Consider the following 18,979-nt stretch of genomic DNA (forward strand, 5'->3'; position numbering starts at 1 on the left):
ATCCAGGCTGATGGCTGCCAGTACAGCAGTGGTGGTGGGGGCCTCTCCTGCCTCCTCAGCCGTGGTAAGGATGTCTGCAGCTTAGGGCTACTCCTCGCTGGCAAGTCGACATGCCCTGAGGGCTACCGGGCTGCCAGAGGGATGTCTGATTGCCATCTTAGGCCCAATCCGCCGGGGAGCAGGCCTAAGCCAGCAAGTGGTCATCCCCCAAGGGGTCCCAGACTGCGAGAGGGCACAGGCTAGGCTGAGGGGCGCCCTCCCCTCGAGTGCACAAATTTTTGTGCACCAGGCCTCTAGTAAGATAATAAATTTCTGTTGTTTAAGCCACTAAGTTTGTGGTTATTTGTTACTGAGCAATAGGAAACTAGCAATGCTCTGTCACTCCTCCCTGCCTTTGTACTTGCTATTACCTATGCTTGCAATGTCTTTCCCTGTTTTTGTCTCTCAGGCCAATGCCTCCTTATTTTTCATTCCCATCTTATGCATCCTACTGGAGCTTCTTTTAATCTAGGTAGAGGTGATTTTTCTCTTCTCTTGTATGAATATCTATTTTGTGTATACCCCTACTGATGCAGTTATTCATTTATTCCAAAGGTTATTAAACATCTATCGAATACTAGACAAGGGATATAGATTTGTTCAGGCTCTGCAGAGAAGCCTGTCCTGGCCATCTCATCTGAAGCAGCCCCCTCCCTCCACCATTAATCATTCTTCATCTCCTCAATTTAATTTTTTTTCTTCATAGCACTCTTCACTAAATGACATTATACTATGTACTGATTAGTTTATTTGTTTATTGTTCCCTTCTACCACTAGGATGTATACTCCACAAACACAAGGCCTTAGCGATCATCTCTATATCTCCAGAGTGCCTAAAATCATGCCTGACATATATTAGACACTTAATGTATACATGCTGAAAAAGCATCGAGTGATTGCATTACAGATTACAGTCCTGTCTCTAAGGCTTTCTAGTATTAGAGACAAACAAAGTTTTCACCTCCTCTTCTTCAATTTTTAAAATCTAGGTTGGCCTGTTTGAGATGAAAATGATTATCAAGAACAAACTCTAAACCAAAATGGGCAGTGGATTGATGTGCATGTCAAGAAGTAAGGAAGGAGGAACAATCCCACTTTATCTTGGTGAGTTTCAGTACTGACCATAAGTTCATGTAACTGCAGCTGAATGTGCCCCTTGACCAGCAAGTGATTGAGTTGCCAGTCACAGCACACAACCCCCCACATGCAGAAGCCTGGGCAATGTCTGTATTTATTAGGAATCTAAGGCTATCTATATATGCCATCTTACTTCTCCAAGGGCTGAAGGGCAAAAAGGACATTCTTTGCATAATAGACACATAATCTGTCTTTGCTCCAACATATACTGAGTTAAAAAGGCAAGTTGCTCCATGATACATACCTTATGATAACATTACATAAACATGCACAGACACAAAACAATATATGTATATTACACACACACACACACACACACACACACACACACACACTTACACTCTACAAAGGTAAAAAGTCTAAGGCAGTGGTTCTCAACCTTCCTAATGCCACGACCCATTAATACAGTTCCTCATGTTGTGGTGATCCCTAACCATAAAATTATTTTTGTTGCTACTTCATAATTGTAATTTTGCTACTGTTATGAATCGTAATATAAATATCTGATATGCAGGATGTATTTTCATTGTTACAAATTGAACATAATTAAAGCATAGTTGTTAATCACAAAAACAATATGTAATTACATATGTATTTCTGATGGTCTTAGGCCAGTGGTCGGCAAACCGCGGCTCAAAAGCCACATGCAGCTCTTTGGCCCCTTGAGTGTGGCTCTTCCACAAAATACCACGTGCGGACGCGCACGTACAGTGTGATTGAAACTTCATGGCCCATGCGCAGAAGTCGGTTTTCGGCCTGGGCAAGTCTATTTAGAAGAAGTAGGGGGTGTTGGTCGGTCAGTCGGTTGGGCTGCGGGATACACAGCGTGGGGGAGGCGCCAAATATCAACAGTATTTAAACTATATAGGTAGATTAATAACAATGTACCTACCTATATAGTTTAAGTTTAAAACATTTGGCTCTCAAAAGAAATTTCAATCGTTGTATTGTTGATATTTAGCTCTGTTGACTAATGAGTTTGCCGACCACTGTCTTAAGCGACCCCTGTGAAAGGGTCGTTCGACCCCCAAAGGGGTCACGACCCACAGGTTGAGAATCGCTGGTCTAAGGGATATAAAAAACAGGCCAAACTAGAGAGAATATTGCAACTAGAGGGTAGTTTCAAAGGGGATTTAAGCTTTATCTGTAATGAAATCTTTGCACTTTTTAAATTTCTTTATTGATTAAGGTATTACATATGGGTCCTTATTACCCCATTACCCACCCCTCCACAATCTTTGCATTTTTTATAAAGAGAAAATATATATGTGGATATAATTAAGAGGAATAAACATTAGTCCAAAAGGTCTTATGTCTAAATAATTATATTATCTATTGTAGGATTAATGCAGTTACACTAGAGATGAAAAACGATGATCCAGTGGGTTCAGCTAGTGAGAGCCCCAGAGCCTGATCACCCAGTCACACCATTTCTGACCCTGCCGAGTTTGGGCTACTTCTGGAGCACCCTGACCCTACCAAGTTGCAACAACCTTGTGAAGCCCAGCCTAAAATATCCAGTTAACTTTATTTTTAATTTTGAATATAATCAAATAGTATTTATGCAAATTTGTTATGCCTTGTATATTTCTTCTGAAATCTTTAACAAAATGATTCAAAACAGAGTACCTTTTCTTCTGATTAATAGTCACATATGCATTGCTTTTTCTGTTAAGTACAAGCTTGTTCATTAAAAGAAAACTGTGGCATCAAGGCCACAAGTAAGGTTGTAGAGTTCAACAATTAAATGGAATTTTGATGTGCTTTTCACTATTATTGCTGTGGAAATTATACCATCTGAAGTTTAAAACTGTGGCAGACACAGCTAGCTGCTAATATCTGTCCTCTCTTATTTTCTTCCTAACAGAATCCAATTTTGTTCAGGGTTAGAACATTGGCCTTCCTTGATACCTCTGAGACTCTCAGTGACATGTGACACAGTGAAGGCCAATGAGATATAAGCAGAGGTCTTCTGGGAATTTGGAAACAAGATTTGCTTTCTCATATGGGCACTGCCCTTCTTCCCTGTCCCTCCTTCTTTCTTCCTGCCTCGAATGTGGATGTGAAACTAGACATAGGTAGGCTGTCTATGACTATGTAGTATTAGGATGAAAGATACTATTGCAGAGAGGAAAGCCAAAGGAGCCTGGGGCACTGATGATATCGAGAATCTGCTGGGCCCTGGCCTGGTAGCTTAATTGCTTAACCTGTCATCCTGATATGCCAAATTTGCAAGTATTTTTTTGTTTGTTTGTTTGTTTGTTTGTTTTTTTGTTATTGTTAATCCTCAATCAAGGATTTTTTAAAATTTATGTTTAGAGAGAGTGAAAGGGAGACAGAGAGAAACATTGAAGAGAGAGAAACACATTGATTGTTTGCCTCCTGCACACTAGGGCAAGATTGCAAGTTTGATCCCTGGTCTGAACACATATAAGAATCAACCAATGGAAAAAAAAAAAGACTCAACCAATGAATGCATAAATAAGTAGAGCAGCATCTCTCTCTCTCTCTCTCTCTCTCTCTCTCTCTCTCTCTCTCTCTCTCTCTCTCTCTCTCTCTCTCTCTCTCACACACACACACACACACACACCACACCCTTCCCTGTCCCTCTCTCTCTCTAAAATAAATTTTTTAAAAAATCCCTGTACTATCTGTGGACTACTTCTCTCTGGAGTTGTTGTTATGAGAATAATAAATCCCCAAGCTTCTGCAATCAGGTTCTATAACTTTCAGCCAAACAAAATTTCCAACTAATAAAGACTGAAATTTTCTGAAGCACATAGGAAATCTTGATGCCTCTCCATAAAGAGCAGTATAAAAATTCTTCTAGAAAAGTACCCATCAATGCAGGCACAGGATAAAATACTAGAAAATATAACTGTCGTTGCTCTTCAATAGTAGTATGAGAAAATTACATCTAGCAAAACTTCTTATTTTAAAACTCCAATAGAGTTTCATTTGTAGTTTCAGCATCATTGAAAGAGAGTAGGTAAAACGATGTGTAGGAGGTTCTAGATGGGGAAACAAAAAAATCCTCAGAAACTTAATTTCACTACCAAAAGGTACTACAGAAGAATGTTATTTGTGGGTTTTCAATACTCTAGAATAAATAGTTTTTCCACAAAGGATCAATTATGAGAGTATAAATGTTCTTTTAAAATGCTACATAAAAGTTTCTTTTAATTTTTAATAAAAAATAGCAATTCACCACTCCTTAAGAACAAAGACTGTAAAACCCAGTTAAATGGCAGTTCTTGAAACATTGTAGCACTAGTACATTTTGAGTAAATGAAATAATTATAATAGGTAAGATATATTAATTTTTTATGTTATTGACAGTTTAAGGAAAAGATCTCTTAGCTAAGTCATGAAGAAACAAAGGGAAAGATTAAAGGAATTAGGTTTAGAGGGAGGGAGGGAAGGCCACATATGAGATATCCATGCAATGGGAGGTTTTAAAAAGATATTCCTATAGAACACATTATATTATTAGACAAACAAAATAGATTTGTTTAAAATATAATTGAAATCAAAGCACCTCTTCAAAGGTAAGGTATGCCTTAGGTCTACAGCAGTGTTGGACTTTAGAATAAGGTTACCAAAGACTGAATTTCAACTCCATCTGTCATAAACTGGAACTCTCAGCAAATTACTTAAATGGTAGATGAGACCAAAGAACTGTAAAGATGCCAACTATTCCAAATTGATTTATACAATACCAAATGAACTCCCAGAAGATTTTTTCTGCAGATGAAAATTGGCAAGCTAATTAAAAAGTGTATATAGAAATACAAGGGACAAAGAATAGCCAAGGGAATCTTAGAAGAGAACAGAGCTGGAGGATTTACAGAACCATATATCAAAATCCATTATGAAGGTACATTAATTAAGACAGTGTGTTATTGGTACAAGGATGGTTAAATAGGCCAACCAACAGTATAAAGAGTCAGGAAACAGATCCATACACATCTGGTCACCTGATTTATGACTGAGCTGAGGCACACTGCCTGGCAGTGTGCAATGAACAGTCTTCAATAAATGGTCCTGAGTAAGGTGGATGTCCATATGGAAAAAAGGAATCTTGACCCCCTATCTCTCAACATTCAAAAATAACAATTCCATATGTATTAAAGGTCTAAATGTGAAAGATTTAAAAAAAGGCTTTTAGAAGACAACATATAAGAACATACTCATGACCTGGAGTTGTCAAAAATGTCTTAAACAGTTCACACACAAAAATGCTAATCATAAATGAAAAATATACTGTTAGGAAATACTAAAATTAAGAACATCTATTCATCCAAATATACCATTAAGGGAATGAAAAGGCAACTCAAGGGGTGGAAAAATACATTTACAATACATATATATTCAACAACAGACTTGTATCCTGAATATAGATATTTTTAAAGACCTACAATTTGATAAGGAAAATGAAGACAACCCAATAAAAAATGGGGCAGAAAACACAACTAAATACTCCATAAAAAAGAATACCCAAACGGCCAATAAAGATATAAAAAAGGCCTCATCTTTATTTATTAGGAAAATCCAACTTAAACCCAAAATGCAGTATCACCATAAACACACCAGGATGGCTAATATGAAAAAGAAAATACCAAATTTAGTAAGAAGGTAGACCAACCAGAACATTCATTCATACACTGCTGGTAGGAGCAGAAATTGATACAATCTCTTTAGACAACTCATTGGCAGTTTAGCCACTATGACCCAGCCAATCTACTCCTACATATACCCAACAGAAATGTGCACAGAGTATGTATGTATATGTATGTATGTATGTATATATATATATATACACATACATACAAAAAGTATACAGTGGGGCCTTGACTTACGAGTTTAATTCGTTCTGAGACCAAGCTCGTTAAGGAGCTTGTTAACTCAAATTACTCTATCAACTCAATGCAAAAAATCGGCCGAGAGACAGCTGGTATCTCAAAAAACTCGTTAGTCGGGACACTCTTAAGTCAAGGCCCCACTGTATGTATGTATACATATACTTATATGTACAGTATAAATATATTCACAGCAGCACTACTGATAGCAGCCTCAAATTAGAAACCACCCAAATGCCTATCAGTGGTTGAATAAATTGTGGTATATTAACAAATTTACTCTTTAGCTTTTGCTGTAGGAGATGAGGCTGTGTGAGATGAAAAGGATAGTAAAATATTCATGAACATTAGTACTTTCTTAGGTCAAGAAAATGATGCTGCTGGTTGTGTCCCAAGAGAAGGGTTCACAAGGGCAGGGTACATAAACATTAGGCACTGTTCTTCTCTGAAGTTTGAATTAACTTAATTGTTCTAAGACTTATAATTACTAGCGGAGGTTAATCTGACATGGTGACAAAGTTGATAAACTGGATGAGAGGCACTCACCTAATTTTAAAATCAAATCTGAACATTCCAAATGACAACACAATGTACTTTACAACAAAAAGCGTACCATAAGATTAATATCATAGAATACTGTTTAATGAACATGTAGAACATATAAAAATAATAAAATAAGATACAAAAGAGACCCGGCTGGTGTAGCTCAGTTGTTGAGCATTGACCTATGAACCAGAAAGTTACAGTTTGATTCCCTGCACATGCCCGGGTTGCAGGCTCCATCCCCAGGATGGGGCGTGCAGGAGGCAGCCAATCAATGATTCTCTCTCATCATTGACGTTTCTATCTCTCCCTCTTCCTTTCTCTCTGAAATCACTAAAAATATTTTTTAAAAATAAGATACAAATGAGGAATAATTCTTAATTTTATAAGTGTGTATATATAAAAATATGTACATGAATATTTAATCAATTTTTATAAAACTATACACCACAATGCTACAGTAGTAATGGGAATAGAACAATTTTTATTTTCTTCTTTTTTCTCTGAATTTTATATATTTGCAGAGGATTTGAAGAAAAACAAGTTTTGTTTTAAAAATATTTTAATTATTTTTAAATTTGAAGCAGTAACAGACAGACTGACTTACAGAGGAAGATGCTACCCTAATTCTCCATCATTGCTGAATACTTGAGGATGTCTTTCCTACAAACAAGGCTATTCTGCTGCATACAAGAAAAGCATCAACAGCAAGAGATTAACATTGATGACATTACTATCAACTAATCCTTAGAACCCATTTGCCAATTGTTCAAATAATGTCTTTTATAGCAAAAAGCTCCAGTTCAGAACCAAACACTGCATTTAGTTGTCATGTCTCTGGTCTCCTTCAGTCTGAAATTGCTATTCAGTAGTTGACTTTCACGATCTTGATACTTTTGAAAATTATAGGCCTGCCCTAGCTGGGTATGGCTCAGTGGGTAGAGTGTTGGCCTGCAGGCTGAAGGCTCCCAGGTTCAATTCTGGTCAAGGGCACATGCCTGGGTTGCATACTCAATCCCCAGTAGGGGGTGTGCAGGAAGCAGCAAATCAATGATTCTCTTTCATTGATATTTCTATCTCTCTCCCTCCCTCTTCCTCCCTCGCTGAAATCAATAAAAATATATTTTTTTTAAAAAAGAAAATTATAAGCCAGTTATTTTATGGAATGCCCTTCAACTTGGATTTATCTGATGTTTCTTAATGATTAGACTCAGGTTATACATCTTTGGCAGGACTACCATAGAAGTGATTTGTGTTCTCATTGTATCCTACCCTGATTTCTATTTGTCCATTACTGGTGATATTCACTTTAAACAAACAATTCAGGCAGCCTCTGCCAAGTTCCTCCACTATAGAGTAACTCTTTTTTTTCCACTTGTAATTAAGTATTTTGTGGATAGTTACTTTGAAAAGCTATATATATATCCCATTCCTTATTAAACACGTATGTATTTACCTATATCTATGTAGATTCATTTTATTCAATGGGTTAAACTCTGTTACTATAATTATTAATATTGATGCTCAAATTACGCCCAATTTGGCCAGTGGAAACTGCTTCAAGCTGTCTTCTGAGTCCATACATTTAAGAAAAAAACACATTTATTAATTCACAGTTCTGTAGGTTAGAAGTTTAGTAAGGACTGACTGGGTTTTTTGCTCAGGTTAATTTCCTTGTAGCAAGTGGAATGGGGAAACAGACAGATAGCTGATTCAAACTGGCCTCACCAAGCACCCTGACTCCCCTGCCTCTTCTTCCTTACACAACCACTCCCTTCAGCATTAAGCCATCAGGGCAATGAGGTTCTGATCAGCATCAAATAATGTTAGGAACAAAGCCTCGACCACAGAGACAGAGTTTCCGCCAAACTGGAGATAACATCTAGGCCTCAGTTGTCTTTCAGCTCCAGGCCCAGAAAAGCAGCAAAACCAGACAAAGCAATGCCATAGCTGCCTCAGGACCAGATACAATGACCACCCTATACACTCATTTTGATAAATCAGCATATTAAAAGAGCACACTGGGTAAACTGATGAATATTCTATTGAGATTTTTCTGAGACCTCCCCTAAAATTACTGCCTTTAGAAACCAGATTTGCCGAAACCAGTTTGGCTCAGTGGATAGAGCGTCGGTCTGTGGACTGAAAGATCCCAGGTTCGATTCCGGTCAAGGGCATGTACCTGGGTTGCGGACACATCCCCAGTGGGAAATGTGCAGGAGGCAGCTGATCGATGTTTCTCTCTCATCGATGTTTCTAACTATCTCTCTCCCTTCCTCTCTGTAAAAAATCAATAAAATATATTTAAAAAAAAAAAGAAAAACGAAAAAGAAACCAGATAAAAGATTGGTAGATAGATGATATCTAGATAGATAGATCACCATGCACACTAATATTCCCAACTGCAATACAACAGTATAAAGCTCATTTTTGTTTTCACCTTGTGTGTATTTATAACTCCTATTCCAACAGTAAGAAACCCAGCCCCTGTTAACCTTGATATCTTTTATTTGATCAACTTCCCGTATATAACCAGCCTCCCATTTTGGATGCCTCCCTTCCTCTGCACCAATGCCTTTCTTCTCTTCCATCTTGCATGCCAACAACCCACAGCAGGTGCCCCACCCCCACCACGATATGAGCTCCAACATACCATGGAAGACTATACCCTTCCAAATGGACTTCTTCCTCACACTGACTCCTGATTCTGCCCTCGGAGCTCCTGCATGGATATGCCTCTTCCTCCAGTTGAGTTTCAAAACCTTATGCCAGGCTTCCTCTCCTTGTATATTGACGGTCCTCTCACCCTGCCTGGACTCTGACGTGCTGCACTGGGTTATCCCCATTCAGAGGTGCAGCTGCCCCACTTCACTGGAATTCTGACACCCACATCAGGCTGCCCCTCTGCATGGATACAGTCTTTATCCTGGCTGGTCTCTGACACCAGCGCAGGTCAACCCACCCAAATGAATGCCCTCTCCCCGCCTTTTGGGCTCCAATACCATTCTCTGGCCCACGGTGGTTACCTCCCCTTCCAGTGTAGAAACCAGTCTTGTTCTGCCTCATCTAAAGGCTTCAGGACTTCAGGAGGGCAAGAGAAAGAAAAAACTGGGTAGAGGAAACAGTGACTTCTTAAATAGCTAATGTACCAAAACAGAAAATCTCTACTTTGTTGCTGTTATGATTTAACAGTTTTCTATTGACATCTCTAAAAATATTTGATATATAAGTTAATTTCCTCTATAGTAGTCATACTCTTAACATAAGGACCTGTCAACCTTTATGTTTGTACAGCCTTATTTACAATTGTAAAACAACAACAACTGGGAATAACTCAAATGTCTATAAACAGATGAATGGATAAAGTAATAGTGATATATTCAAAGATAGTAAAAAAAGAAAGAAAGTTATCATTGATGAATTTCAAAGTAATTATGCAACATAAAGGAAACCAGAATAAAAAGGGTAAACATTTAATTATTCTAGTCATGTAAATTCTAGAAAATACAAAGGTATCTATATTAATGGAAAATATTGAGAAACAATATATTAAAATGCATACTTTGTCACTTAGGTGATCACTTGGCACTACTGTCATCATAAATTCACATGCACAAAAATGGGCACCAAAATTGTATGAATGGGTTTAAGACTATATATTTATATATTCCCTTAACGATTGTGTTTGAAATAGAAACATAAAGTATTTTAATTCTCAGAGAGAACTTATAACTCTCCTACCATATGTTGGCAATCTCCAGTGTGAGAATAACTTATTATGTTATAACTAGAGGCCGGCACACAAAATTCATGTGCAGGTACAGTCCCTAGGCCTGGCCTGTGATCAGGGCCATCTTCCCCAGCTGCCCACAGCTGTCCCTGCTCCCCACCACCACCCATACCTGGTTCCCCATTTGCCATCAAGTGATGGGTGCCTGACGGCCAGGGGAAGGGACCGAGAGGTCTGCTGTTTCCGCCCGCTCACCACCCCCGCCCTTGCCATGGGTGGTCATCAGGCAGTTGGAGCCTGCCGGCCAGAGAAAGGGACCAAGAGGTGGTCAGCACACCTCATAGTGACTGGTCCAACGGTTGTTCTGGTCATTCTGCTGTTAGGGTCAATTTGCATATTACCTTTTTATTATATAGGGTTTTTTTCATTCTCTCTACAACTTGAGGTAATATAAGACAAAACTAAATAGTTCTTAAGTGAATTTGATTTTAGTTTAAATAGGCAGGTCTTCTTTCTAAATTATTCTAAATAAGAAGACTCTAGAACACAAAAGTTTATGGTGGAATTGATGCTCACCAACTGTAGAACATGAGAAGTCTATGGTTAATAGACTTAATTGAGCTAATCCTCAATCAACTCCAATTTTCAACCCACATTCTCTTAAGTACTAGATAATTATTCTTTCAAAAGCAATTATCCACAGTTTCATAAACTAATTAAAATAAAACTTCATTTTTTTCTCACTTTAAAATATTTTCACCATAAAACTAAGTGATGAATGCTCTGTGGGATCACCACCTTATCTATTTAGATCCATCCTGCTCTCTAACTAACTTAAAATTTAAAAAGTACTTTTAGGACAAGTTATTTACATTTTGCAAATTCATCACCAAAGTGGAAGTGGAAGAGTGAAGATGAAATGTCCTGCTCTAACAATGGGCTGGTACCTCCTTTGCTCATAGTCAAACCTGACTCAGTATTTTAATTCTCAGAGAGAACTTATAACTCTCCTACCATATGTTGGCAATCTCCAGTGTGAGAATAACTTATTATGTTATAACTAGAGGCCGGCACACAAAATTCATGTGCAGGTACAGTCCCTAGGCCTGGCCTGTGATCAGGGCCATCTTCCCCAGCTGCCCACAGCTGTCCCTGCTCCCCACCACCACCCACACCTGGTTCCCCATTTGCCATCAAGTGATGGGTGCCTGACGGTAGGCTCTGCTGTGGCTAGTGAAGAAGGAGCCTTAATTGACTCTCCCGAAAGAGAAAGAAAAGACTGTATTGATAATTCTTATGCTTCAATATGTATGCACCTTTTTACTAATCAAGGTCATTTCTTAGTACTTGTTTCAGAGAAAATTCTAGTTGTCTGATGATTGAAGGTGTCCCACTTTTCAAAAGAAGCTATTTTAAGAAGTCCTACTCTATTTACATGCTGCTTGGGATTATAGTAGATATAAAATAACTGCCTTTTGTCCTTAAGTGAAAACCTTTTAAAAGCACCAGGAAAATTTAATACAGCTATGGCTTATGTAATTTTAAAACTTGCACATTATATGCCTCAATTCCTCCTAGACAGAAAACTGGAAGGGGGATCCCTGGGTGGAGTCCTCAGTCAAGACAGGAGGATAAAGGGAATAAAAGCCATATCAAACACAAGGAACAGAAAATCCAAGGGCCAAATATGCCAGGAAGAGATTATGAATGGGGGAAGACTAGGACCAGGAGATCCAAGATCAGAATAAGGAAAATGGCGCTGAGGGAAACAACCAGAAGGGTAAGAAAAGAGTGGTGGGATTGCAAATAGATTGCTTAGGCAGGGGTGGGCAAACTTTTTGACTCGAGGGCCACAATGGGTTCTTAAACTGGACCGGAGGGCCGGAACAAAAGCATGGATGGAGTGTTTGTGTGAACTAATATAAATTCAAAGTAAACATCATTACATAAAAGGGTACGGTCCTTTTTTTTTTTTTAGTTTTATTCATTTCAAATGGGCAGGATCTGGCCCGCAGGCCTTAGTTTGCCCACGGCTGGCTTAGAGTGAAAATGTTTCAAACCCTTTTCAATAGCCAAACTCTTTGTAAACAAAATTCCTTCTCTAAGATTTTTAACTTAAGGCCAATGAAAGCTTTAGGTCAGTCTTTATTCAGTGACTCAAGTTCTAAGATACAAAGCTTAACAGCTGTCATAAACCGTGTTTCCGGCTGAAAGAGAGCGGCCTTCAGTGAGCATGCATGAAGCTGATATGCTGAGGGAGGGAGGTGGGGAATTTTTCTGAGGCTTACATTGAATACGGCCCTTTTCTTGGCTTCATTTGTTCCACCTTAGTTGGTACTCCTGAGCCAATAATTATACATATACAGTGTATATATTTTGCATTGTAACTAAGGCTGAAAATATCCTCAGAAACTAATTCATTGTTTGCAGTGCCTCTCAGCCTGTCTGCAGAGCACCAAGGTTCCCTAGCTCAGAAATGGAAAGCCACTGCCATAAGTAATAGCTATTATCTGAGACTTGTCTTTATGTGCAGACAGGGCTATAATGGGGGCTGGTGTCAGGGATGAACTTACACACACTTCATTCATTCAGTCCACATATATTTACTGGATTCCTCTTATGTGCTAGGCAAGGGGACTACAACAGTGGATGAAACAGACATTTTCCTTGCCTTCCTGGTGCTTACTGTCTAATAGCCTGGTAGACTCATTGGCAATAAATTACAGAAGGCAAGCTCTCCTTGTTATTGATGGTTGCTACTCTTTCATAATAATGCAATAAATAATATTAGTGCTCAAAATGAATATTATATGTTTATCATGAACATTTAATTAAAAGATCAATATTATTTGTGCAATGCCTACATTATTAGTCCTAAGACATACTAGGTTAGCTTATGACCACCATAAAATCTTTGAGAATATTTAATTAAGATGACATAGATGAGCTAAACATATGCTAGCAAAGTAATGAGGCTTTATTTTTTACATTACTTGTCACTGAAATTGTTTTGCTCCTTTAAGCAAGGAGAAAAGTACCTTTCTTTACATTTGCAAACACAAGTTGTTAGCTCATATTGTTTTCCCTAGCAGTTAATATTATTATTTATGAATAGAAATGATTAAATGATCCCTCTATTAGGAACCCAGAAGTTGCAAACATAATACTCAAATAGTAAAACAACTTAGTCCTAAGGTGAGATTTTTGGTGCAGTTATCATGACATGAATTTGAAAGACTTTTGCCACCATACTGAAGGATGAGGCCTGGACTTGCAGAATTGTGTAAGTACAATTGTAAGCATTTATCAGAAAATACCTTTGGGACTTTGATCACACTGGAGATAAATAAAATCATTCAAGAATTTAGGTCAACATTTCAAGTCTCCACAAAGTTTCCACAGTACCAGAGGCACCAGTGGAAGGTGTGAGAGGACAAGAGCAGGATGAGAATCCGAGCAATGAGGTGCAGTTTTCGGGTGAAATCACAAGGAGAAGGATCTCAAATTCTTCCATTTAACTGGCAGTCTCTCCTTCCTGGGAGACGGGAAGTGATGACCTCACTAGGTATATTTATGCTGTAGGGTCATAATTTCACTACATCTGCTCAGACATAAATCTACTTCCTGCATCTGAGTCACCTGATTTTTATCTCGGTTCCCCACCTCTACTGAGGTTGCACCAGGTACCAGCTTAAGCTAGAAAAATGACTCAGGTTTCTCGGCAGAGCACTCCTCTTTCTGTGTTGGTTCTTCCATTGATTTATTCACTCAATATTTACCACGGGTATATATTCCATGTTCCAGTCACTATGCTAGGTGCTGAGCTACAAGGATGAAGACGACGGTCTCTATCCTGCAACAGTGTCGAAACTCATGGCAGTGGTCTCTAAACTTTATTACACACTCCTAATCATTTTTAGTAAGTTTTGTCAATAATGGATATTTACTATTTGCAAGTTTTAATACTATTATCGTATTCCTCTTATCTAATATCTCAGGGCAAAATAAATTCCCAGGATAATGTTCCTAAATAGCAATAGTTGATGTAAATCTATATTTTAAATGATCTTCATCCCTTTAAATCTTCTGTAAAATGCAATCAGATTGCTACTGTGACTGTTTTCACCTATAATGGGTCTGATGGCAGGTCCACTACTTGTTTTTGCCCACAGCCACATGCTGCACGGCAGCTAACAAAGTCCTCATAGACTGATCTGGCTTCTTCTTGTCATCTGTTGTGCCCATATTACCGTATCACCTGGAATCCAGGGATATTTGTAGGAATACATTTAAGGCACTTGTCCATTTTATGAAGGTTAGTTTTGGCTTTAAAAAAAAATTTCCATAATTTGTGAATCCTCTTAACAACCAGATAAAGGTAATTATAACATTTCACAGAACGCTGAATATGGGCAAATGAGTGAGATGCAACTTGGTATAATGAGGGGCTAGGTGAAGGTAGCTGAATGGATCCATGCATTAAAGATGGGAAAAGCTTACTTTGTTTCCCTAGATTTGAAATAAACATAAATAGAAGAGCTCACATTGCCTTCCTGCACCTGCACCTTCCTGCATGGGACCGACTTGCACGCCGCCTGGAGGAACAGTGGTCTGCACAGAGAGACAGAGGGTCTGACATCTGTGATGTCGGAGCACAAAGGGCAGACAGTCTTATTTTGCTTGAGGCAGAAGGCTGAGGTGCAGAGAGGTAGGGGGAGGTGATATGGTATACAGTGAGTCTCAAAGAATCATGGGGTGGTTTCATCACAGATCGGGAGAAAGAAGGCCTTAGAAGACACAGCTGTTGAAGTCAGGGGGTCACAAGAGCAGGACGTGTTTGGAGGAGCACAAGCAAGCAATTCTGGTGGCTGCAGGTTAGGGTGCCAATGGGCGGCCTTAGCTATCGACAGGGAAGTAATGGATGAAAAGGGGATTGACAGGAATCTGCTGGCGCCAAGAACACTGATGGCTTCAATTTAGAAAAGGGCAGCCAGAATTAAATAAATGAGCTGACAAGAGAGCAGATCACAGAGGTGGACAGATTTTTAAAGAGAAATCATTGAGGAACATGTCATATTAAAAGACACTGATGTGGAGCAGATTTCTTGGAACTAAATAAATGGTTTTTATCTCCATGAATATCACAGAGAATAGAGCAGTTACCCATAAAAGCCTTTCCCAGTATCAGATGTTTCTGGGTTAAACCAATGAAATAATTACATAACAAATTTGATTTTAAAGGATCTGATGACCATTTTGTCTTGCATGGCCACAGAGCTTTCTGAACTCCTAGCCACCGACATTCCTCTTTGTAGCCTTCCTCCTCTTCAATAGCTCGAACAAACTCTGGAGACTGGTCAGTGAGAGCTGTGTAGGTACAAGGAGCCGAGGCTGTATTATGGAGCCTTATCCCACTTACTACTCTTATTATATCATATCATCACATTGTGCACTTATATATCTTACAATTTTATTTGTCAGTTATGCTTCAATAAAGCTGAAAAAAAAACACCACTATTTGTCTACTCTTGGAAAATTCAAACTTTTGCAGAAAGACAATATTCTATATTTAAGGCACTATAACAATTACCATTGACAAGTAATTAGGGAACGAGTTGAGGATCTCAAGCTGCATCTGAACCACTATAAGAGAATAAATTTTTTTCATAATTAGTGGTGTCCAAAATGAAAGAAAAAGGGAAGACATTAAAACTAACCTGAAATTGCTAAATAGTTGGGAGAGAGTCATGTTAAAAAGAAGCATGAGCAAATTCTAAAAGGGTTGGCACATTAAACATTAAGGGGTTGTTTTAGGCAAAGCTGCGTAATAAATAACAGTCAGTACGAAGGCTTGGCAGATGTCAGAGAACTCAGCATTGAATCACCCTGAATTCTTCCAACTCTGCTTATTTTCTCCTGAAGGAGGAAAAATTTGAGGGGAACAGCACACTCCTTGGGGCCAAGGAGAGAAAGACCAAGTAGGACTTTGCAAGTCAGCCCTTCCACTGCCCCCTTCCATGTGCCCTCTGACCTCAGGAGGACCCCTCTCCTTGAGGTAATTCCAGATGTTACCAGGGAAGCAGTAAAAGTTCCCCACCTTGTTTATACCACACCTTGACAGCTAAGAATGTCTTTATTCACGCTGTTTCCGTAACAAAACTCTTGTTTGTTCTCCTTCTAAAATGAGTTATCTTATTATAAAAAAAGTTTTAAATATTTTAAAAGTCCATCAGAATCCTTTCCCTTAGAGACAGCCATTTGGTGACCATTTTTTTCAGCTTCCTTTTCTTTTTCAAAAAAATCCTCACATGAGGATATATATATATATATATATATTTTTTTTTTAAGAAAATGGGAAGGAGGGAGGAAGCAAATGGGGGCGGGGAGAGATAGAGGGGGAGAGAGTAAGAGGGGAAGAGAAAAATATCAACTGGTTGCCTCCCCCACAAGTCCCAACTGGGGGTGGGGGAGAGTGAACCTACAACGTAGGTAAATGCCCTTGATCAAACCCTTTGGTGTGCAGGCAGATGCTCTAATCACTGAGCATACCAGCCTAAGCAAAGACTGCATTCTTGTAGAGTAAATAGAACAGGGCAAAAAGCACCAAGCAATACTATGGCCTCATCCATTTGAGGGGACAGCTCTATACAAAAAGTAAAGTAGCTAACAGACTTGTGTGTCCCCTCTCCTGCTTCTGAGGCATCCAGAAGCCTGCCTATTCCAAGTTCCAACATCCATTCACGCCACCTGAATGGTGACCCATACTTCAGAACGGCCTGTTTCTCTGTCCTGCTGTCCCGGGAAAATTCCCATGATGTCAGGAAGTTGTTTGAAGGATGTAATCTGATTAACTTCATGTTAACATGTGAATGAAGGAAAGGCTGCTTAAGCTGGGACCTTCCCAGGAGTATACTTGTTCACGAAAAAGTATCTCTGAAGGCTAGGGTTTCAGGTTGGGTGCTAGCGTGAAATGGAAGAATTTTCCGTAGTGTGCGGAGATCGTTTTGATTTGAGAAATTATCCCCACAGAAACCTAAAATCACAACATGGAAAGTCTGTCTCGGCTTACTGGTTCTTGAGTTCCAGAATAATGCTGAGCTCCCACCAATAGCACACTGGGAAGGTAGGCGAGCTGGGCAGCAAGACCCATGGCTTCGGGATAATGCACATGCAGATGCAAACCCATCCTGCCCCTAGTTTGAGGAACACCTTTGGCCAGATGTTGTTGCTGTTGTTATTTAACTTCTCAAACCTCTTTCCTCACCTGTTAAACAGCATTGCTATGGGACTAAAATGAATGAAATAGCCAATTTAAAGCTCTTGGCACACAATAGGTACTCAAGAATAGAAATTACTGTCATTTTTGTTATTTCTTTCCATCTTTGTACAACATTTAATAAACTGGGATTTTCCCAGTTGTCTGTTAAGCAGTAGTAGATGGAGTGGGGAAGGATGGCCCTGCTGACTCCTGGCCAATGGGGAACAATACATCTCCGTGCACTGTCGTCACTCACTGAAATGCTTAGACCGTTGCACATTTTTTACCCTGAGAGAGGTTACAAACCAGGCCAAACTTGGTCCCCAAACATAATTACTTTAACCTTCACAGTATTTAGTTTCGTTTTGTTGAGTTCATTGTCAGCCTTTAACAACCAGGAAATATGATATAAAATCCTTATTTCCATCATCTTTCCAAAAATTCATGTTTCAAACGCCTATTCCCTTATGAGAACAACAGATGGAGTAAATAGCAGCTAGCTCTTTTAGCCAGGGCATACGTTCTTCAGTAAGCCACAGTCCTCATCTTGCCTCATTGCACCCCAACACCGAGGAAGAGTGTCAGGTGCCATTGATTGTCCAGCCTGCACGGTTGCCTTGCTAACTGTGGGCGTTCGTACTCATTTTCATTTCTGGCCTGGCTCTTATGGGAATTTGAGTTAGTGACCTCTGCCAAAGAGCTAATGAATATATTCCGTAATACCACTTAGCACTGTATTCCGGTTCTGAAATCAGATCATCTGTGTTTGAAGAGTGATTCTCCAGATTCTCGGTTTGTGGCCCCAGGCAAGTGACTTCCTCTCAGAGCCTTGGAGTTTCTTTCTGTTTCTCACGGCTGCAAGAGCAGTAACTGACTCATCTCACATGGTCATGATGAGGTTTACATAATGCAATGCATCTAAAGAACTTTTCATCCTACCTGCCTGTAAAAGGGGGCAATAGATGTCAACTACTACAATGACAACATTGAGAGGACAACGATGATGATGATGATGATTGCTGCTACTGCCACTGTCACAATTATTACTAGTAGTAGCACCGCCACAATTACTATTAGTTAGTTGAGAAGGATAAAAACACTTAGGAGCTTTCTTCATCCTCCAGTCTACTTTCTCAAAGAAACTGAAACTCATGTAGAAACCCTGGGTAACTTGGAGCCTTTCTAAAGTGGGAAGACCAGTTTCTATCCACCATTGTGCATGAGCAAAATGGAGAGAGCTCCCACCTCGTTCAAGCCCAGATGAATAAGGCAAGAATCTGCCTCAACATCCCAGTAAAAAATATGTTTTGGATAAGCCAACACAGCAGAGAGAACCAGAGTGGGGAGAAGACAGAACCTCTAGAGCAGTGGTTCTCAACCTGTGGGTCGCGACCCCTTTAGGGGTCTAATGAC

General features: G+C 39.3%; 1 protein-coding gene across 1 annotated transcript in view; it reads right to left on the reverse strand.

Moving 5' to 3' along the window:
* CCDC148 (coiled-coil domain containing 148) overlaps positions 1–18,683 on the reverse strand; it is a 180,381-nt gene extending 161,698 nt beyond the window's left edge. The window contains exon 1 of the mRNA XM_015566302.1: positions 18,506–18,683. Within this exon, the coding sequence (XP_015421788.1) occupies positions 18,506–18,683 (178 nt within the window). The remainder of the gene's footprint in view (positions 1–18,505) is intronic.
* Between the last annotated feature and the right edge of the window lie 296 nt (positions 18,684–18,979).

The sequence above is a fragment of the Myotis davidii genome, unplaced genomic scaffold (genome assembly GCF_000327345.1).
Source record: "Myotis davidii unplaced genomic scaffold, ASM32734v1 scaffold433, whole genome shotgun sequence".
Classification (NCBI taxonomy): Eukaryota; Metazoa; Chordata; class Mammalia; order Chiroptera; family Vespertilionidae; genus Myotis; species Myotis davidii.